At 36.9% G+C, this 23,416-nt stretch overlaps 1 protein-coding gene across 1 annotated transcript; it reads right to left on the bottom strand.

The window, feature by feature from the left end:
• Positions 1-20,225: 20,225 nt before the first annotated feature.
• Positions 20,226-21,374, bottom strand: LOC118900524 (ubiquitin-40S ribosomal protein S27a-like). The gene is made up of 2 exons (XM_036862933.1): positions 21,317-21,374; positions 20,226-20,781 (listed from the first exon to the last, which is right to left on the bottom strand). Exons 1-2 carry the CDS (start codon positions 21,372-21,374, stop codon positions 20,264-20,266), a joined length of 576 nt encoding a protein of 191 aa, XP_036718828.1. The 3' UTR covers positions 20,226-20,263.
• Between the last annotated feature and the right edge of the window lie 2,042 nt (positions 21,375-23,416).

The following is a 23,416-nucleotide window of genomic DNA, read 5'->3' as shown; positions in this document are numbered from 1 at the left end:
TCCCTCTCCCTCACTTATTTTCCCCTCCCTCCCTATCTACTTCCTTCCTTCCTTCTGTTTCTTCCTTTCCTGTCTCTTTCTTCCTCTCCTGTCTTTCTCTCTCTCCCTCCCTACCTCCTTTTTTTCCATTAGCTCTTCCTTAATCAGTTCATTCATCCTAGGTTAGCGCCTTTTTGTACCAAGATGTTTTCCACAAAACTAAATTCTCATTTGCAACATTCCCAAAACTATATACATGGAGTATCTTTTCTGTGTTCCAGTAAACTCGAGATAGCAACATAATTTACTCAAATTTACAGGTTATGTAATTTAGCCCATGGTAGCTAAATGATGCTAAACACTGATAGGGTTCATTTGCTGAAAATTCCTTCCTTGGTAAATTATTGATTTGCTTAATTTTATAAAATAGTCACTATGGTGAATTTCCCCATTTTCAGAGGCATATCTATTTTAGTCATCTTAGTTTTTTATTACTAGAGGCGCTATTGCTATAGGAGTCTAAATATGGGTTGTATAAAGTTGTTTTATAACTGATAACAATTAGCTAGGGAAGACTTTGGTAAGAGGGTACATAATTCAGATATAACATGAATATGTTTTGCAGACCTAATGTACAACATGGTGGCTATAGTTAATAACACAGTATTGTATGCTTAAAGTTTGTTAAGAGAGTAGATCTTAACTGTTCTCACCACACACACACACAACTATGTGAGATATGGATGTGCCAATTAGCTTGGTTGTGGTAATCATTTTACAGTGTAAAGGTATACCAAATCATCATGTTGTACATCATAAGTGCATATAATTTTCGTTTGTCAATTATACTTCAATAAAGCTGGGGGGGGGGAATTAGTAAACATTAAAGAAGCAGATATTGTGGATGCATATGGAGAAGTGTGCTCAAAGAAGTGACTAGGTGTACTCTGGAATAGAAAGGAGTAAGTCTGAATTAAGAGACCATGGTTGAGGGTGGGTATTGTTTATTCAACAACAAGGGCTGGAGAAAATATTCAAGTAATTTGACCTGGGGGACCTAGAGTATAGATAGCTACACACACACACACACACACACCTTACACTCATGTACACACACACTCTGTGTGTACATCAGGAAAGCACAGAGGAGAAACGGTGAGTCGTCAGTTGTTGAGAATAGTTTCAGCCTCAGTCTGTGCTAAACAGTCAGAATAGACTGGGTTTCCTTAAGAATTAGAGATTCATGGAAACAGAATTAACTCAGGTTACCTAGCTGTGGTCACTACGATGAGAATTTAGACCTCTCTCTAACCGGCCTGCCCCCAGATTCCTCACCTGGAAAAGCAGGTAAATTTCTACAAGCTGAATATGAGGTGAAACCGCCAGTTTACTCTAGAGGTGAGCGAAATTCAGACTTCTTATTCTGTCTTGCCTGCCCCAGGATTTCTTACCTGGAAAATAAAGCAGATTTCTGTATGCTATATACAAACTGAATTTGGGGTGAAATCAGCAAATTCAAAGGAGAGGAGAAAGTGCTGGGGTTCTAAGGCTTCAGTGATGATGGTGACTACATATATATTTCTTTAATTACTGGGGTGATGATATGAGAGAAATTCACCAACAGCTATGGTGGGCCTCGATGGAGGGCTTATGTTGGACATGCTTGTGATGGTTCATTAGAGAAACATAATTGGCAGATAACATAAAGCCATTTATGCACTATTTTTCTGAATACTACCTAGATTTTCTGGATTTGTTCAATGACCTCAGTTTCAGTTTTGGACTACTCTAGATTATTGCTTAATGTTATTCAAGGTCAGTTTACAAATAAAGATTAAACATGTATAGAAGTGCATTCAATTTTTGTTCCAGAATTTTTCTTTCACTAATGTATTTTTATTTGAAGACAACTAGCACAAGAAATCATTTTAAGCTGGCATGGGACAAGCAAAATTTGTTTTTATTAGGACTTTTGAACTGTTGCATTACCATAAGTAGAACGATTTTATTTTCTTGAAATTTGCAAGTTCCTTAATTTAGCATGAGCAAAAGTAGCCACATTTGTTACTGTAGTTTAAATCCAAGGCCAGTAGAAAAAGATATTTGAAATTTTTATTTTATTTTTTAACTTTTTATTTTATATTCAAGTATAGCTGATTAACAATGTTGTGATAGTTTCAGGTATACAGCAAAGTGATTCAGATATACATATACATGTATCTATTCTTTTTCAAATTCTTTTCCCATTTAGGTTGTTATATAATATCGAGCAGAGTATTCTGTGCTATACAGTAGGTCCTTGGTGGTTATCCATTTTAAATATAGCAGTGTGTACACGTCAATCCCAATCTCCCTAACTATCCCTTTCCCCCACCCCCTCCCCCAGAACCATAAGTTCATTCTCTAAGTGTATGAGTCTGTTTCTGTTTTGTAAATAAGTTCATTTGTATCTTTTCTTTTTTAGATTCTGCATGTAAGCAATATCATATGATATTTCTCTTTCTCTGTTTGACTTACTTCACTCTGTTGGACTTACTTCACCTAGAGTACAGCAATCTCTAGGTCCATCCATGTTGCTCCAAATGGCATTATATCATTCTCTTTAATGGATGAATAATATTCCATTGTATATATGTATCCCATCTTCTTTATCCTCTGTCGATGGACTGAAAATTTTAAAAACCCTGAAATTTATATATGCTCAATTCCAGAGATCCTATATATATTAATATTTCTATTCCTTTGTCTATCTTCTGTTCATCCTGGAAATGAACTTATAATATATTTGTGTGTAAAAGTGATGAGGCACTAAGGGAGTTTTACTAGATGCTCCTCGCTTGCTCAGTGTTGGTGTTGGATTTGGAACTTCCCAGCGCAGCAGCCCTGCCTGTGCCATAAAGTACCCACAGCGACTTGATGACTTTTGTTGTTATTTGCTCTTACTGATTATGTAGACATCATTCTCTCAGACATTCATCACTGTAATGTAAATAAGCATCTTTCTTTAAATCTAAAGCTCCAGTACTTTCATTTGATCAGAAATCCCTTAGTAGCAACTTAACCTGGGTTGTGGAAGTTGACTCAGCATGAAAACCTGTTTCTGTCATTCAGCCCCTGTGACCTGTCTATGTTCTAAAAGGAACATTCAATTACTAGTACCCTTCCTATTTTCTAACCTTTTGCCCATTGTGAGTCAATGTGAAAAAAGGTCCAGTGTTCCAGAGAGGAAATAATCAGTCTGAAATGTATCCATCAAGTATAATGTAGCTGCCTGACCAGCTATAGGCATAGAAAAGAACAACTCCCTGCTGTGCGCTCTTATCTGAGAAAAGAGTTGCTGACATCTTTTAGTCTTTTCTCCATGGGAGCTTATTTCCTTTTTCTCCGTCCATAGCATTTCTAAGATCCACATCCAAAGACAAAGGAAAGGAGTAGAAAAAAGACAACTGTGAAATGCAATTATAAGCCACATCTTGAAATCTACGCTTTACTAGCAAGAGGCTAACAAGGCAGAGGTTCTATGGCCTCCTATCAAGGTTCAGTTTCAAAAGGTGACCGGATATGCCTTAGACTTTTGGATATGCCTTAGACTTTTGCTGTAACCATTAAGATCCTACACATTAATTTCAAGCATCAAAACTGTAGCCCTCACTTCGTCCCAGAGTGGTATGGACATATATACACAACCAAATGTAAAATAGATAGCTAGTGGGACGCAGCCACATAGCACAGGGAGATCAGCTCGGTGCTTTGTGACCACCTAGAGGGGTGGGATAGGGAGGGTGGGAGGGAGATGCAAGAGGGAGGAGATATGGGGATATACGTATATGTATAGCTGATTCACTTTGTTATACAGCAGAAACTAACACACCACTGTAAAGCAATTATACTCCAATAAAGATGTTAAAAAAAAAAACAAAACTGTAGCCTTTTCTCTGATCTCAATAACAGATGACTGGGAGGTAGCTTATAAAATATAATTGGCAGCTTGAGCTAAAGTTGAACACAGTAGTTTGCAAACCTGTGCAACCCTGAAGTTTATGAGTGGTTGCCTACCTGTGCTGGGGAGCAAGAGGACACGGGTCACGGTTAAATGCCCTGAACAGGACAAGTGGGCCTCAGACCTTTTTCCGAACATTACTCTTCTTCCAGTATTACTCATAACAGTGAATGGAGGCCCAAGAGTAACCTGGAAACCAACTTAACTCTTCCCTCTCCCCCGTTTTCTCACATCCAAATTCCAAATCTTAATATAATTAACTCATCCATTTACTTCTCTACATCCCATTTTCGAACTCATGCCACGAACGTATCTTGCCTGGATTCCTAAAACTGTCCTTAGTTTTTAGGAAATAAAATTCCTGGCTTCAGTTTTGGTCCCTTCTGATGTATACTTCACTGCAAGTCAGAATGATCTTTCTGAACAGCAGAAATCCTTGTAATTTTCAATGTCGCTCTTGTCCTCAAAAGCCCAGACTCCCTAACATCCTTACCTCTCACCAGTCCCCCTTTCTCTGTACTGAATTAAATGCCCCCTGACTCTCCTGTCCTCTACCCTTATGTTTGGACATATGGTCCCCTTTTCTTGTAACATATTCTTGCCTGACTGGCTTGCTCCCACTTATCTTTTAAGTTTCAGTCTTCCTTGATTAGTCTCTTCTACTACTGCCCCTTTAGTTCCTCTCTCATAATCTTCATTTTACTTTCTTGTGATAACTGTAAGTATATCTTCAGCATGAGAGTGGATGTTCCATGATGGCTCTGAGGGCAGAGGAGGTAGCACAGCTTTTGTTTACTATCATATGCCCATGACTCCATGATGTTTGCTGAATGAAAGGATGAATTAACTTTTCCACACCCTCTGAGATCCAGGGCCATGAATGGTCAGCTGAGAAGTGGGTTTTCTTCTCCTAGCCTACCTGGAAATTGAAGGAGTGGTTAACAGGACGAAACACAATGAGGGAATGTCTTTGTGTATCCCTCAGAGAGAAAAAATAGATGGGACTGCTTGTCCACAGAGAAGATTGAGCTCCTTTGGGGAAACATTACTCCCTTCCAGGCTTTGCTCTCAAAGTTTCAGATTGGGGAAAGAGGTGAACATGGGATAGGAACTTTAATTACAGCCTGATGTAAGCAGAGAACTCTGTACAGTTAGGACGTATAAGTAGTTCAAAAATACCAGAAAAAAGTCCCAAGCTTTCAGGAAGCCTAAGAGAATACAGGGTTGGCAGAATTGAAAACATAAACTTCTTTTACATTTCCTCTTTCATGCTCAGTCTTTTTAATATCCCTAATTCTGACCGGTTGGCTGACCTGCTGACCAACCTTTCTTCCCTGCTTCCTTGCTTCCTTCCTTCCCTCCCTCCCTCCCTGACCACACAGTTATTGTGAGCCTACGACATGTCATGTATATTTCTAGGTGTTGAGGATACAATGGTAATGAAGTAAAAACAAAATCAACAGACTCATGGAGCTCATATTTCAGTGGAGACAGTAATAAGTAAATAAATGTGTAATACAATAAGTCCTCCAAAGAAAAGTAAAGCAGAGTGAGGCATAAAGAGTGACTAGATTTAGGTGTGTGGAGGATGGTGAGAATAGGCTATTCTAGACGTAGGGGTCAGAGCAGGATCTCTGAGAAGATGTCAAAGAAAAATTGCACTGGACAGATTTAAACAGGCAAGAGAGACTTTATTCAAGACTATTGCAATAGAGGAAACAGAGTGAATTCTGCTGACACAAAAGGCAGTAGAATTTTTAAGCACTGGGGTGAGCTAGTGGAAAGTACTGGAGGATATTATGGGTAGGTGGTCAAGTGATTTGGCCATCTGTGTTTGCTAATTTTCCCTTATAAAAAGTAGGCTCCTGTCCACCCACAGAGACTGGAAGATAGTGGTGATAGTGGCGCCACCTTCCATGATGATTACGTATCAAAGAGCTGGCTCCCAGGTCCTTGAGAAACACATTCCTCAGTTGTAAGACTGGCTAGAGGTTGGAAGATTTACACCTCAAATGGGACTGAGAAAGAACTTAACATTGGAAGTTTTCTAAAGTAAATGCTCAAAGAAAAGGGAGGTCAGGGGTCTATAGTCAGGAAGAAACCCATGTAAAGTTTAGTCAAGCTAAGGGGAATGTTAAAGCCATCTTGGTCAAAGGTAACATTTGGGCAGAGACCTAGAGGGAGGTGAGAGGGAGAGTCCTGAACGGACCTGAGCACAAGCACTGAGGCTGAGGCAAGAGCAAGGGCAAAGGCCACCACAGAGCATCACACTTGAAGTCAGAGGAGCAATTAAAACAGGCCTGTAGGGCTCTAGTGGAGTGAGCAAGGGGGGAAATGGGCTGGAGCTGAGGCCAGAGAGCTGGGTCGAGACCAGACCATGGAAGTTTTTCAGGGAAGAAGTTTGGAATTTATTGTGAGGACCCTGGGAAGCCACTGGAGAATTTAAAGAAGAGAGTTTCATAATCTACATGTAAGAGGACCTCTCAGGTTGCTGTATGCGAAATGAGTTTAGGCGCTGGAGGGCAGAAGCAGGGAGACTAGCTAGGAGGCCACTGCAATAATGTGAGCATGAATCTTGGACTAGGATGGTAACAGCATCCTTTGGGAGGTTTGACATACATGAAGATGTATATTCTTTGCTTAAGAAATGGATAGAGATAAAAATAGGATGAAGGGAGGCTCAAAATTTTTGACCTGAGTGACTAGGTGAATATTGTTGCTACCGGGGGATGGAGAAGCCTGGATAGAGAGCAGGTTTGGAGGCTTGTGAGGGATATAAAAGGAAGATTTCAATGCTGGATAAGTTAAAATTGAGGAGCCAAGAAAGTATGTCACCTCGACCATTGCTATATTACCCCGTAGCTCAAGAGCAATGTCAGAGATAGAAGGTATTCTTTGGAAGGAATTATTTGGGAATCACTGGAGTGTAGCTAGTACTTAGAGCCAGGCCAGATTTCCTTCAGGGTATGACAGTGAGAAGAAAGAGAGAACATTTATTTTTCAAATGTACTCTTATCTGGCAAGGTTCTGTTTAGTGACTCATCCCAGCATTTTTTTTTTTTAAATCCATTTGGATTAATAGCTACTCACTTTTGCTTTCAGTAAACGTTTCTTCTGATGCATCTAGGGTTGAATTGTAGACTAAGCAAGTGCTTGAAGGCAATAGCAAAGCAAGTGTCTTAGTCTGTTCAGGCTGCTATAACAAAGTACCATAGACTGAGTGGCTTAATAACAACAAAAATTTATTTCTTATAGTTCTGGAGGCTAGAAGTCTGAGATCAGAGTGCTGGCATGGTCAAGTTCTGCTGAGACCACTTTTCCTGATTGCAGACTGCTGACCTCTTATTATATCCTCACATGGTGGAGAACAGAGAGAGGAAGCAAGCTCTCTTGTGACTTGTATATGGGCCCTAATCCCTTTCATGAGGTCTCAACCCTCATGACCTCTTCTAATCCTAATTACCTCCCAAAGGCCCCACCTCCTAATACCATCACATTAGAGGGTAGGGTTACAACATATGAATTTTGGGGGGAAACAAATAGTCTGTCCATAACAGCAAAGGTGCTGAATATGTTTTAAAGAATGCATTGATGTTTCAAAAATATATATGAAATAGGAATAATTGGACAAAGTAGCATTGTGTTTGGCTTTTACAACCTCATTTTACGATTTAGTATTTTTTAGAATATGCATATACTTGAGGTAGAAGACACGATAATTTTCAGTCTTAATACTGCCTTGGCCAGGCTCTGAACTTGGTACTGGCCTCTATAAAAAACAGATGTCAGCTCACTCTGTTCATTTTTTTCAAATGTGTTTTTGAATCCTCTTCTTAGCATTAAATAAAGAAAAAGTGACTATGCACAAATGAATAATGACATGTTGCATTAACTGGCAGTGCTTTTACTTCTTTATTAACTTTAATCAGTGGTAGATGAAACTCAAGGGATTTTAAAAGTCAAGTAAACCCAGATGAGTTTCACAAAGAGAAAATCTCCGGACAATACTCTATTATTTTGTCCTCAAATATTCTTTTTTATGTTTTTTTTTTTACAGTTACTGACAAGTTGTTAAATACAATGTCAGACAGGGATACTGAGTGCCCACTATGTGCCTGGCCTGGTTCTGAGTGCCAAGGTTATAGCTGTTGATAAAGTGGATAAAAGTGTTTGCTTTTATCGGAAGAAAACACAATAAATAAAAGGAAAAGTGAAATTTGTATGCTAAATGGTAGTAAACGCTATGGATAAAAATAAAACAAGGTTGATGGAATAGAGTGCTGGGTTGTGGGTGGGTTTGCAGTTGTCCGTAGGATGATCAGGGAAGGCTTCATGGAAGGGATATTTGAACAAAGGTGTAAAGGATGTAAGGGAACAGGTCATGTAGACATCCAAAAAAAGAGCATTGCAAGTTGAGGGAACAGTGATAGCAGGGATTTCAGGACTGAATCATGGATGGAATGTTTGAGGAACAGCAGGAGCCAAGTAAGGGAGAGGGAGAGCAGTAGGTAATGAGGTCAGAGAAATAGTGGGGACCAGATCATGTAGAGCTCTTAAGTCATTGTGGTGATTTGGCACTAAATTGATGGAAAACCACTGGAGGCTTTTAAGCAGAGGAGTAGCATGAGCTGACTCATACTTTGAAAGGATCATTCTGGCCGCCATGTAAAGAACCGATATTGGGGGCAGAGGGCAAGAGTGGAAGCAAGAAAAATTCTGGGAGGTCATTCCAATCATACAGGTGAAGTAATGATTAGCAATGACAGTATACCATGGGGTTAGCAGTGGAGGTAGTGAGGCTTAACCAGAAATATTTTAGAAGTACAGCTGGTAGGACTTGCTGAAGGATTGTATGTGGATCGTGAAAGGAGTCAAGGATGACCTCAAGGTTTTCAGCCTATAGAATTGGGAAAATGGCGTTACCATCTACTGAATGGCTGTAGGAAGAACAGGTTTGAGGATGAGGATCAGGAATTTGTTTCAGGACATTTTAAGTTTGATATGTCTACTAGAGGTCCAGGTGGAGTTATCAAGAAGGCAGTTAGATATGTGAGTCTGGAATTCAGGGTTGAGGTCTAGGGATATCTGTTTAGGATTCATCTACCTCTACCTGGTATGTAAATGAATGAGTGTAAGCAAACAAATTGTCTAAGGACCGAAGCCAGAGGTGCTTCCTCCATGTTTAGAGGTTGGAAAGATGAGGAGAAACCAACCAAGGAGAGTGGAAAGCAGTGATATAAGGAAGAAATTCAGCAGAGTGGTGTCCTGGAAACCAAGTGAAGGAAGCATTTGAAGGGAGTAATCAACTGTGTCCAATGATGCTGACAGGTCTGGAAATGAGGACTGACCATACACATTGCATTTAGCAACATGGAGGCCGTTGGTGACCTTGACCAAGCAGTTTCAGAGGAATGGTGGGCAGAAGCCTAGGTTTAAGAAGGAATTGGAGGAGAGGATGTGTTGGCATCAGTGAATGTAGAGAACTCCTTTGAAGAATTTCGTTATAAAGGAGAGCAGACAAAGAGGTCTTGAGTAGAAGAATTGAAGTCAGTAGAGTTTTGTTTATTACTTTTTTTAGATTAGAGAAATGTATGTAATGGCTATGAAATGGTGGTCAATGAAAGACAGAAATCTTGGTGTTACAGGAGAGAGAGGGGAGAAGGGAGAATTGCTAGAGCCATGTCCTTGAGTAGTGGATTAGGCCTGTGATTATGCTCAAGCAGAGAAGATGCCCTTAGCTAGGACATGATACTGAGGGTCTCTCTCCCCCATCTTCCCCTCTTTCTACCTCTGAGCTTCATCCCGATCTCTCCTTCCCTCCCTCCTTCTCTATATTCCATACCCACCCACCCCCACACACACCTTTTGTCAAAAAATAATGTAAGAAGTCCTACTGGCAATTTTAATCAATTAATTAATTAAGATATGAAAAAATGGGAGGGAAAAAAAACCTTATCATGAGCTTGGCTTCTTCAAGAGTAAATAAGAGTGAGGAACTTAGTATCTAAGATCCCTAAAAGTATTAAAATCCTATCAACTTGTAATATATTACTTTAACAACTTTATTAATAATGGAGTTAACTACTAATTCAAAGATGACCAATTTTTTGTAAGTTTGACTCAAGTATGTGAAGCTTAATCCATTAATTTTTTTATGTAGAACATGCTATTCATTTTCAAAATGTTTAGGGTAAATATTTCTGTTATACCATCATGGTATGGCTTACATATGATTTTTAAGAATGTTTAATAAGGAATAGCTTTACATGGGATTTAAAACTTTTTCTTCTCAACTCATTAATTTTTATAAATAAAATGAAGTATACAAAATAGTGATAACTACAAAACTGAACTATGCATAAAAAGTAACTACACATGGAACTTTTAAATAATCTCTTAAACATTTTTATTCCATTATCTTCTTTAACTCTCCAGGACAATGAAGCTAATGTGAATAATATTGGAATCGAAGTTCCTTTGCAAACGAGAGTGAATGTATGAATTGTTAATTATATGCCAAAGTCTAAAATAGATGAATTTTTATCATCCTTTAACTGTTCTAAGTGGTCCCTCTGGAGAGCTTTCTCTCTGTCTCTCTCTCTGGTCCATAATGAGCTGTGAATCCTATTATGTCTCTTAAAAGCTTTCACTTTCTATGAATTTTCTTACAAACTTAAGACTTCCTTAATTTACTACAATTACCAGCAAAAAAAATCAACTTCAGATTTTATTTGTAATAATTCAGCATTACCCCCACAGATTCTCAGACACACCTGATGTATGTGTGACCCTGATGGGTTCTCTACAGAATGACTGGACAGTCAGCAAGTCTTTGACTCTGCTAAGTACTCACAACACCCAATACAATGAGATATATCGGTTCTTTCAAGCCTAAAGCCTGAAATACTTCAGCTATTTTTGTCAGCCCAACATATAAATGCCAAATAGTGTGGTCATTCCAAGACTGGACTAGACATTGGGATTGGTTCTTAAAATGTGTTCTGTGTCATTTAATTATGTTGCGTGATCTCTCATTAAAAGCAAATCAAACCAAACCAAACAAAAAAACTGTCAAAATTATGTTTTGAGTCCAGCTGTCACTCTCTTTTTCCCCTTCAAAGCCAAACTCTCTCCCTGCACGCTCTGCTGAAACTGCTTTCCTCATCACTGATCTCTGAATTGCCAAATCCAGGGAGGACTCTTTTATCCTTTTCTCCCTTTCAACCTGGGCATTTAATTCTGTTGTTCCAAGCACATCTAACCAAACTCTTCTTCCCTTTGATCTCATGGCATTATATTCTTAGTTTTATTCCCGTGTTTACTCCTCCTTTATTTTCAGGGTCCCCTAATACTGCCTTTCCTTTAATTGTGATATTTCTCAGAATTCTTCCTGACTTGTCAGAAGAGTGACCTTAGAAGTGCTGACTGCAGGTCAAATACATGAGAGCTAAAACTTTACTTCACTGGCATTTTAATATATCTAGAACTTTGGTTATAATAGGACAAACATAAAAATAATTGAGAAGGTAATAAAGCAATAACTAGATCAGAGGAAGCTCAACATGTGGTGTGGACAGAGTGTGGGTTACAGGCCCTAACATGATGTAAAAATAATAAAATACTTGACAGTCAGTGATTTGGACCATTGGATCCTCATCCCCTTAAATTTTGGAATTCATGATATAACAGCTATTAAATATTGTCCAGAGTATGTCCTCAGCTTGGTGAGTTGAGATGATAAATGTCTCTCTAATAGTAAGTCTTTTTCAACCCCAGAAATATATAGAATTAAGAATAGGAATGTTTAAGAAGTTCAAAAGCAATATATAATTGTTTTTATGTTAGAGAGTCTGTAATATTTAGTATTTTATATTACTTATACTATTTTTAAAATTTTTTCATAGATAATTTTAGGCCAGTCTTAAAATTGCTATTCAAAATGGATAAATAGTTATTTTGACTTGTGATTTTAAGTTGAAATCTATGGCACAAATTGGGTTTGGGTCATTCACTACTCATTCTAAATATATTCTACAGTATTAAAAAATAGAAAACTAAAACCTACATTTTCCAGACTCCTTTGCAGCTACAGTTCTATGTATAAATTAGATGCACTTGAATAAGACTTGGATTCATAACTGAATAACCTGGGGTTAAGGGGCATCCATTATGGGGGCGGTGAGCAGATTGCAGCAGAAGCAGCATGGTTCTGGAGCCAGTAGCTGTAGAGTTGGCTTTCTGATTCAGCAGGTGGTAGCATCCTAATCTGGCATCTTCCTTATGGTGTGGCTTCCTTCGAGTTAACACTGGGCAACACCTTCCTGATTCTTCACCAACCACCTTCACCTGAAGCAGCAGCAACCTGTTTTTGCATTCTCTTGTGTCATTGAGCATGCTGTCCTCTGCATCTAGAAGGCTTTTTCTTTCTCTGCCTGAATCATATAAACTTGGCTTTCCAGACTCAGTCAGTGTATCAGCTTATCATGGAATATTTTCTTAACATCCCCCACCCTCACACCCTGCTGTCCTGGCTGTTAGGTCACCCGTCCACGTATTCTCTTTTATACCTTATTTATCTCCAACCTAGTGCCACACTCCATTATACTTCTGGTTTATTTGTCTATTTCTTCACCATATAGTAAGAGCCTCATGGACATAAACACTGTTTTCACTATGAAACCCTAGCCCCAAGTATGATATCTGGCACATAGTAGGCGCTCAATGTATGAATGAATGAAATAATGAGTAAATGGATGTCTGAGTGCCAGTGAGGGGCTTCAAATGGCAATTTGGTCTTTCCATTAAAATAACTATTTCTAAACACATATTTGAAAATATTTCCTAAAAGAGAAGTCTAATTACTCTGTAATTCAAATGAAGTAGCAATCTAATCCACTCTCATACAGAGCTTTCATGAATATCAGGCCCATGAAGCACCACTGAATTCCCTAATTCTTTCTTTTCTGATAAGAGCCCATTAGCTTAACTGAAAAGGGGCCTTGCCGCCAGGCTCTGTTTTGGGATGAGGCGAACACTTTACTACCAAATGTTTGAAAACGGCATAGGTAAGGTAAAATGATGAAGAAGACTAGTTTCTTTAGTAGCTTTTACAAAGTAGGATTTACAAATCCTGTCTTGTTTGTTCAATTAGGACCAAAGGAGAAACAGAACATGGGCTCAGGTGGTTGGAAGAGTTTCTTAAAATGTTAGATTCAGATTATAGACATTTTAGAATTGCAGCACACTGATAAAAGGAGCTTTCATTCCTGGAACTTCTATAGGTGATTTAGGTAATGATTGTACTTTTTTATACCAACACTATTGTCACAGGGGAAAGAGAAAAATGTAATACAAAGGAAAATTTGGTAGTTGTATCTGCTGATGACAATACCTGGTAAATTGAGTATAACGGGATTTTAATATATGAATTAATTAAGCTTGTTTATGTCTTCCAAACATTTAACTGAACAGGTATAAAGATAACTGGTAACCTTCTATTTTTCTGATGAAATAGAATGTTTGTATGTGTCAAATGACAGAACGTTCATGAAAAAAACATGAAAGGGTTAAGATAATTTCATCCTGCTATCCCATCTATAAAGCCAGGTCAAGGAAACTTTTAACCTAATATAGTTCCTATGGTACAAGGAAAATCTCATTTGCAATTTAAAAAATCCTTTTCATTTTCTATGTTTCTCAACTGGCTGTTACTGGATATACATTTCGCATCAACAAAATAAGGGACCACAGCTTCTCATTCAGCATCCTCTGGTTATACTGTGAATCCTCTAACAGTGCTCTCATTCTGACTGGTGTACGTTGCTCTTAATATTGCTTTGGGGACCATTCATTCATTCAATAAATACATATTTTAGTGCCTATTCTGTACCTAGCCACTATCACAGGTACCGAGGAGTCAGTGGTGGAAAACCACAGACATAATACTAGCCTTTTTTGATTTATAGTTGGTAGCTGGAAAAAAAGGGGTATGTAACATTAAAGAAAAGATAGTAATAAGTGCTATGGCAGAAATTAGCGGGGTAATGTAAGGAGGATTAACAGTAGACATGGTCCTTCATGAGCTCCCAGGTCACCACATTCTTGCACACTGATGGGCCTCTCCAGGCTGCCCCACAAATTCCCTGTGATGTTGACAGTGTCCCCTTACCTCATGCTGGGCAGGCTTTTCTGGGAAGGTGAGCTCCTGGCCATCTTGCACCCTGCTTTCCAACACCTCGTGTCCTCCAAATTCCCTTCCCTCTTAGAGGGCTTTACGATTATTGAAAGAATACTTAATACCCTAGTCAGAAGTATTTGCATTTGTATGGCTTGAATTGTCTGGGCTTTCCTGAGAACATATGTGAATATTTACCTAACTATTATGAGACTGAAAGAGTCACTATAGCAGTGTCGCTTAGGTAGAGAAAGTAGCTCTGCCCCCAAACAGTGAATATGCCACTTGTTTGATGTGGACAAAAATAAAGAACTAGGCAGATAATTTAGATTTGGGATGATTTACAGAACCCCATTAGCACCATTATATGGCCATTTAACTAAGTAACAGAATCATGGCAGTGTTCCAGGTTTATGTCAGGAAAATGGGTGCAAGTCTAGGTGCTGCTATTTACCATACATCCTGTATGACACTGTGCAAATTATGTTTCTGACATCTAGGTTCATCCCTGATCAACCCAAATAGAAATAGACGCTCTGCCTGACTCCGAATACACTTTGAGGTTAAACTGGAAGTGTGCCTTAGAATTATACATTGATATTGTTTTTCCTTAAATATAGAATAAAATAATATTTGTGAGGGTCAACTCTATGTCAGGAATTACCCAGCGTAGGCAAAGCTGTCTTTATGTTGCTGATGAGACAATCAACAGAAGGTAAAAGATTTACCCACAGTCACATTGGTAATAAGTTTTACTGGAATGAAAAATGAAGTCATTTGATGCAATGTCCTATTCTCTTTCTTTTAAACCAAGCAGAAAAATTTACAATGTGAGTTGTACTATATATTTTTAGAAGATTGGTATTCAAATACCTATAGTCAGTGTCCTGTAACAAGTGGAGGAGAACCTCGGAATAGTTTGGTTCCTGCTCTTATCCCAAAATGGGTTTATTTTCACCTGATGTACACACTGTCCTCTTAAAATTTCTTTTCAATCAAGAGTTCTTAGATTAACATGAATGAGTGAATGAATGAATGAATGCCCCTCATTTAGAGAGTCGTAAGTTGGCAAAATTATTTGTGAGCTAGCCAATGTTTTGCTCTCAGAAAGAAGGCTGCGTAGACTCCTATGATAATTTTCCAAAACATTTGAAAATTACTCAAAGACTTAGGAATGTTGGTTGGTTTATTCAGTATTGTCTCCAAGGAAACTCTCTCTCTCTCTTTTTTTTTTTTTTTTGGTAGCCTGAGAATGACTGTGTAGGAGGGATCCTGTGAAAGGACCTGTTAAATTTTGTTAAATATTCATTTGCTCATTTTAGCATCTGGATAAAGACTTTTTACATTTTGGAAGATACCTTCCAAAAGAAACTTTAATTGACTTGGTGAACTATCTTTCTCCCAACAAGAAGGATTAGTAAACTGAGGCCATATATTTTCTTGTATTGCAAAAACATAAAAAATACCATAAAGGGAAATCAAAGTAGTAAAGGATCAGTAGAACTGCTGAGATAGTTGTAATATTTTTTCAAATACTTTAGCATAGCAATATTGATTTTCTATACATATGTATGCAGAAATATACAGGTGTTTACAATCTCAGTATAGTTTGTAATTAATTTTAAAGGTGTTGCAAACAACAGCAGCAAACCATGAATGATTAGCATTCAAATCCAAGGTGGATAGAAGGTATGATGAAACAGCAAATTATACTTTTTAATAAGTGCGTTGTTCTGCTGAAAGAGATTATTGTATTCACTGACAGCCAATTCTGTAGTGATGAATTATTTTTTAAAAACCTTTCCCTGTGATATTTTTTGGTAAGCAGTTAACAAATAACTACTCAGCTAATTTTTATGTATGCAATTATAAATCTTTGCTTTAGTTATATTTCACACCAAGTAGACTGATAAATGTTTTTGATTGTATATGTACCTTCCCTACATTTTCTTTCATTTGAATTTTCCAAAATAGCATAATTTTTCCAACATGAAAGTCGAGCATAATTTGAAGAAATGGCAAGGTTGGGAGCAAAATCTTAGGTTTATACCTGATGTCCGTTTTAACAAGAAGCACTAATCAACATTTAGAATTCCATTGCTACCTTGTCTTCAAATAGTAGAGCATTTGCCATCGTCCCTCAAACTGTGAGTAATTCAAGGGGAAATTTCTCTTTATTTGGTACCTCTTTCAATCTTCAGGTCTTTAAAAATCAAGGAAAATTCTTTTATTTCCTATACGTTTCTTCCCCAAAGTAGATTAAGCATAAGAGAAAACTAGCTTGTTTATTTTCAAAATGGAATCAATTAAAAGTTTACATGGTATTGAAGTTTTATGTTTTAAAATTTGTTACTTTCATTTTAATTGTTATAACCATCTCAGGGTTCCAGAGTATATTATCAATAATCTTTATGGTTTTCTGATTAATCAATAGTTTTAGGGTTAATCACTCTTATAAGCTGTTTATTTTTGTATAAAACATCTAATGACAAATGGGTGAAGTCAGAGATGATCTAGTTATGGAAATTTAAGGTACACAGGAAGGGTGCCCGCCAAATAAAACAGTCTCCTTCAAAGACCTGAAAGGGAAACTTTGGATATTTTATTTTTTGCTTTTGAGAGTTCTACAGTCAATAAGAAGTACCAAATGAAGTGTAGATATCCAGCTAGTGGGGTCAGGGCTGTGACTTTCCCAGATGCAGCAGGAGGAGGGAAGAGGCTCAGTAGAAAGGGTGGAAAGTTAGATAAAAGCTAAATGGTTTTACCTTAAAATTTTGCCTCCAGCTGCATGGAAATTTTAAATATAACTCCATATTCTTGACTGAGTCATGCTGTTCTCTCACTCACATCAAGTTGTTTCGGCTTAATTTTTCAGAATACTTTTCTTGTAATGAATTTCCATTATTCACCGTTGGGTGATTTCTATCTTGAGTTAATAAGAGGACAACAGTAGTTCTGTTTTAATGAGACCTTTTTTGTCATGTAGTTTTAAAAACTAATGGCTAACGTAAAGCATGGATACTTGGAATAGTTGACAACTTCTGTCCTCATGTATTTTACCAGTACCTTTATGTTCATATATATTCACAACTTCCCTCTACCTGCAGAGGCAGTTCCTAGAACAAGGGCTATTCTGTAGCTTTAGTAAATCCATAGTCTACTGAGGAATAAGAAAAAAATGAAAGGCAGAATTGTCTTTTGTTATCTGAACAACCTGTCCAATTTTCTCTCGATATTCTTTAATCCATTTTACTCATTATATGTCAGTAAATTATCACCCACACAGAAAGCGATGAGAAAGTACAAAAAGGGTTTTGCTTCAAAATATATTTAGTTCTGTATAATTGTGCTTACCTTTGAAGATTAAGGTCTTATGTGAAGATTATTTATTTCTTGGGTAGTAAGGATTTCTTTTTTTTGGCCCTGCAGGAGGTAGTTCAAACTCATTATTCTGTGGATTGTTATTCACTGGAAATATGTTGGACTAAAGTAGAAAATTAGAGTCTCTGACGTAGTGAGTTCCTCTCTTTTCTGGTCTGTGCACTCAGGAAGAGAGCTGCTTCCCTTGTTTCCCTTTCTCCCCTGTGGTGCCCTTACTGGGATCTGGAACTGGAATGGAGATTCCACCTTCCTTCTTTCAATTGAATTAATAAGCCTTTCACTTTCGAGGAGGCTGTATAAGGTTGGTCTTTTTAAACAAGCTTTTACTGACAAGAGAATGCCTGAGGCCAGCTGATCACTAGACAATAGTAATGACTGCAGTTCAGATAATGACTTTTTTTTTTTTTTTGGTCTGTTTGGGACCATATCTTTCACAGTGTCAATGCAAAAATTTCATTGGACAAAGTTAAAAAAGCAAGGAAGACTATTCTGGCTCTTGGAATTGGGCATAGAAGCTGAACTCAACTCCCCTGAAACAAATGATGTGAGTGTCTTTAAGCACTGGAGGACAGGAAGGAGGGGGGTTGATGATGGGATGTGTCCCGCACATTGAATATGCAAATGGTTTCCTTTATGATTAGATCATCGGTGTTAACTAATTGGTGCCCATCTAAATTAGGCTTCTATCCTCCCACAGAAACTGGGAAATAAGGGCACTATATTCTAGATGATTACATTTCCAAGAGTTGGCCCCAAGGTCTTAGAGAAAGTCATTCCTGGGTTATAGCAAGAAGATTTTTTAAAGGGGCAGAGAGAGAATTGACAATGACAAGTCTTCTAAAGTAAATGCTCTAAGAACAGGATCGCCAGGGGCCTAGAGTTAGGAAGAAGCTTGTTTAAGTTTCATTAAACTGAGGGCCTTCTTGGTCGATAATAAACATAATTTCTGCTCAAACTGCACCAGCCATGAAGTCTCATCAGTTCTCAAACAACCAATTTAAATATCTGTACTCTTTTGGCGGAAGCTTGAACTGATATGTATCTCTGTGGTCGGTCTATAAAATATTCTAAATAAGTGAATAGTGTAAGCTGAATGTTTTCAGAACATTTTAAAATTTATTGAAAACATTTTAAAGTACACTTTAAGTTCTTAAATTACACTCAATTTCATGTCACCATTTGTTTAGAAATTACAACTCTTTCCTATCCATTAAAACAAATCCCCTAACACCTCTACTAGATTTTTTACCACCTTGATTCATCAAAGAACTAATGATTTTTAAGAGTAATTCTATAATCTCTCATTTTTACTATTTTGGTTCCTCTAAATTAAAAATATAATATTGAGCCTGTGATTGTAATATAGCTGTAATATATCATATATATAACTCAGATATTTTAAACTTAAAATATTAAGTATTTATAATTTGAAGAAGAGAGCAAGCGAGCAACTAGTCTGTTAGAAAATTTAAGTTTGTGTGTGGACAGAGGACAGAATAAGTATTGTTATTTTAACTATTATATTAATATTCTACTAGCGAATGTGTCATTATTCATCAACACTTAGGACAAATATTACCCAGCAATAGCTGAGTTTGGTGTTACTCTTTGAGTGGAGCAAAGATTTTAGTATATATAACCTTCCTCTCACACTCTCTTTTAGTCCTTGGAAGCAGCTCTCAGTATGATACTTTGCCTAGCATTCAATATAGTGGCATTTTCAGTACCTTGCCATAAAGAAAAGTTATTTGCATGTTTCATTTCAACAGAGTGAAATTCAGGTCCCTGTGTAGTCTCTTTTTCCCTAGTTATTTAAATATATCTTATTGCTCTTGGGGTTACTTAATACCTACAGTTGACCCTTGAACAACGTAGGGGTTAGGAACGCCGACCCTCTGTGCAGTTGAAAATCCTCATAAAACTTACAGCCAGCCCTTGGTATCCGAGTTTCCTCTATGTCCACAGTTCCACATCCACAGATTCAACCAACCGCAGATCATGTCATACTGTAGTATTTACAATTGATAAACATTTACTATTGAATCCATGCAATTCAAATCCATGTTGTTCAAGGGTCAACCATATTTTTTTCCAATTTTCTTTTAGTGTGGTAAAATACATATAAAATTTACCATCTTAACCATTTTCAGGTGTACACTTCAGTGATATTAAATACATTAATAATGTTGTACTACCATCACCACTATCCATCTTCAGAACACATTTTATCCTGAAAAACTGAAACTCTATGCCTAGTAAATAATAACTCCCCATTCGCCTCTCCTCCCAGCCCCTGGAAACCACCATTCTACTTTCTGTCTCTATGATTTTAATCACTCTAAGCGCCTCATAATAGTGGAATCAAAAAATACTTGCCTTTTTGTGACTGGCTTATTTCACTTGGCAAAACGTTCACAAGATTCATCCATCCTGTAGTATACATCAGAAGTTTCTTCCTTCTTGAGGTTGAATAATATTCCATTGCATATATATATATATATACACCATATTTCACTTACCCATCATCTGTAGGTGAACACTTGGTTTGCTTCCACATTTTGGCTATTATGAATATTGCTGCTATGAACATGGTATACAAATATCTCTTTGAGACCCAGATTTTAGTTCTTTTGGGCATATACCCAGAAGTGGGATTGCTAATATATTGTATTTTTTTTTTTTTTTTTTTTTAGTTCATTAGTTCATGTCTTTTATTAACCAATATACAATCACTTGTCTTCTGGTTTGTTGAAACAATAAGTCAGACAACATTTGCCACAATAATGTCTGTCAAAGTGGCTGGCCATAAAAACTCCAGCACCACATTCATCTGAAGGGCACTCCCGACGATGGCGACTGATTTTGCCATTCGCATCCACCTTATAGTATTTCAGGACAGCCAGCTTAACCTTCTTTCTCTTATGCTTGTTCTTCTTGGGAGTGGTGTAAGACTTCTTCTTCCTTTTCTTAGCGCCACCACGAAGTCTCAACACAAGATGAAGAGTGGACTCCTTTTGAATGTTGTAGTCAGACAAAGTACGTCCATCTTCCAGTTGCTTGCCAGCAAAGATCAGTCTTTGCTGGTCAGGAGGAATTCCTTCCTTGTCCTGGATCTTGGCCTTTACATTTTCTATTGTATCCGAGGGTTCGACCTCGAGAGTGATGGTCTTCCCCGTCACGGTCTTCACGAAAATCTGCCTATTGGCAGCGGTGCCACCACAGATGGCGGATCCGAAAAGCTGTATTTCTGTTTTTAATCATTGATGAACAATCATGTTATTTTTCCACAGTGGCTATACTATTTTACATTTCCACCAACAGTGCACAGGGGTTCTAATTTCACCACATCCTTGCCCCACACATGTGTTATGTTCTATTTGTTCATATAGTATATAGTAGCCATCCTAATGGGCGTGAGATGGTATTTCATTGTAGCTTTGATATTTCATTTCTCTAATGAGTAGTGATGTTGAGCATCTTTTCATGTGTTTATTGGACATTTGTATATCTTCGTTGGAGAAATGTTTCTTCAAGTTTTTTATCCATTTTTGAATTGGGTTTTTTTTTTGTTATTGAGTTTTAGGAGTTCTCTCTATATATGATAAGGGATATTAATCCCTTACCATATATATGATTTGCAAATATTTTCTTCCATTCTGCAGGTTGCCTGGCACTCTGTTGATAGTGCCATTTGATGCACAAAATTTTTAAATTTTTGTTGTCCAATTTGTCTATTTTTTCTTCTGTTGCCTATCTCTTTAGTGTCATATCCAATAAATCACTGCCAAATCCAATGTTGCAAAGATTTTGTCCCATGTTTTCTTCAAAGAGTTTTATCATTTTAACTCTTACATTTAAGTCTTTGATCCATTTTAAGTTAATTTTTGTATATGGTGTTAAGTAAGGGTCTAACTCATTCTTTTGCATGTGGATATCAACTTTTCCCAGCACCATTTGTTGAAAAGGCTTTCCTTTCCCCATAGAATGGTCTTGGTCCCTTGAGATTACATATGAATTTTAGGATCAGTTTTTCTGCAAAAAATGTTATGGGAATTTTTGATAGGGATTGCATTGAATCTGTAGATTACTTTGCGTAGTATTGACATCACTTTGGGTAGTATTAATATTAAATCTTCCTATCCGTGAACATGGAATTTCTTTCCATTTATTTATGTCTTCTTTAATTACTTGCAGCAGTGTTTTGTAATTTTCACTGTAAAAGTCTTACTTGGTTAATTTCTAAATATTTAATTCTTTTCGAGGCCATTGTAAATGGAATTTCCTTAATTTCCTTTTCAATAGTTCATTGTTAGTATATAGAAATGCAACTGGTTTCTGTGTGTTGTATTTGTATCCTTCTACTTTGATGAATTCATTTATTAGTTTTAACATTTTTTCTGCTGAATATTTAGAGTTTTCTACATTTATGATAATGTCATCTGTGAATACATATAATTTTACTTCTTCCTTTCTGATTTGAATGACTTTTTTTTCTTGTCTCTCTGGCTGGAACTTCCAGAACTTTTTTGAATAGAAATGACAAAGGTGGGCATCCTTGCCTTATTCCTAATCTTAGGGCAAAAGCTATCAGTCTTTCATCATTGAATATGATGATTGTTGCATGGTTTTCATATGTGGTTTTTATTATGATGTGGTCATTTCTTTCTATTCCTAATTTGTTGATTCTCTTTTTATCATGAAAAGATGTTGAATTTTGTCAAATTCTTTGTATCAGTTGAGATGATCTTGTGGTTTTTTCCCTTCATTCTGTTAATATGGTGTATTACATTGATTGAGTTTTGTAAATTGAATTATCCTTTCATTCCAGGAATAAATCCCACTTGGTGTTGGTGTATCATTCTTTTAATATGCTGCTGATTTCAGTTTGCTAGTACTTTGTTGAGGATTTTTATACAAAAGTTCAAAAGGAATATTGGTCTATAATTTTCTTTTCTACTAGTATCTTTGTCTGCTTTTGGTATTAGGGTAATGCTGGCCTCAAAGAATGAATTAAAAACTATTTCTTCCTCTTCAATTTTTTGGAAAAGTATGAGAAGTACTGGTGTTAATTCTTCTTTAAATTTTTGGTAGAATTCACCAGTGAAACCATCAGGTCCAGGGCTTTTCTTTGTCGGGAAATGTATGATAACTGATTCAATCTCCTTATTAGTTGTAGATCTATTCAGATATTCTATTTCTTTGTGATTTAGTCTAAATAGATTCTGCTTCTAGGAATTTGTCTGTTTAGTGTAAGTTATCCAATTTGCTGGCATAAAATTGTTCACAGTACTTAAAATCCTTTTTCTTTCTGTATAATTGGTCGTAATGTCTCCACTTTCATTTCTGATTTTAGTGATTTGAGTCTTCTCTCTTTTTTTTCTGAGTTCATTTAGCTAAAGTTCTGTCAGTTTTGTTTATCCAGGTCCCAGTAGTTCTTATAAGCAATTCCCAGCTTGAGCACATTCAAATTTTGAGTGTGTACTATGTGCCAAGCAATATACTAGACATTTGGTTTATATTTTTAAAAAATATTTAAAAATGTATAAACATATAAAATATTTTTAAAGTGTATATCACTTTTTTTGCTTTCAAAATGACCCAATGGGGAACAGTATTTTTATTTCCACTATATGGATGAGGAAACTAAGATACAGAGAAGGTTGTCCAAGGTCACAAAGCTTGTGAATGGCAGAATCAGTATTCAAATCTAGGCAACCACTCTCCAGAGCAACATACTTAACCACTATGCCAAACAAATAAGTACAAAAAATAAAGGAATAATTTTCAATATTTGATAAATGCTGTCAAGGAAAAAACCAGAATGGTATAAGAGAGGAAAATGTATGAGCCTCCTTTAGAATGGGTAGTCATAGAAGGCCATT

The sequence above is a fragment of the Balaenoptera musculus genome, chromosome 9 (assembly GCF_009873245.2).
Source record: "Balaenoptera musculus isolate JJ_BM4_2016_0621 chromosome 9, mBalMus1.pri.v3, whole genome shotgun sequence".
Lineage (NCBI taxonomy): Eukaryota > Metazoa > Chordata > Mammalia > Artiodactyla > Balaenopteridae > Balaenoptera > Balaenoptera musculus.
This window is presented reverse-complemented; position numbering and strand designations above follow the sequence as displayed.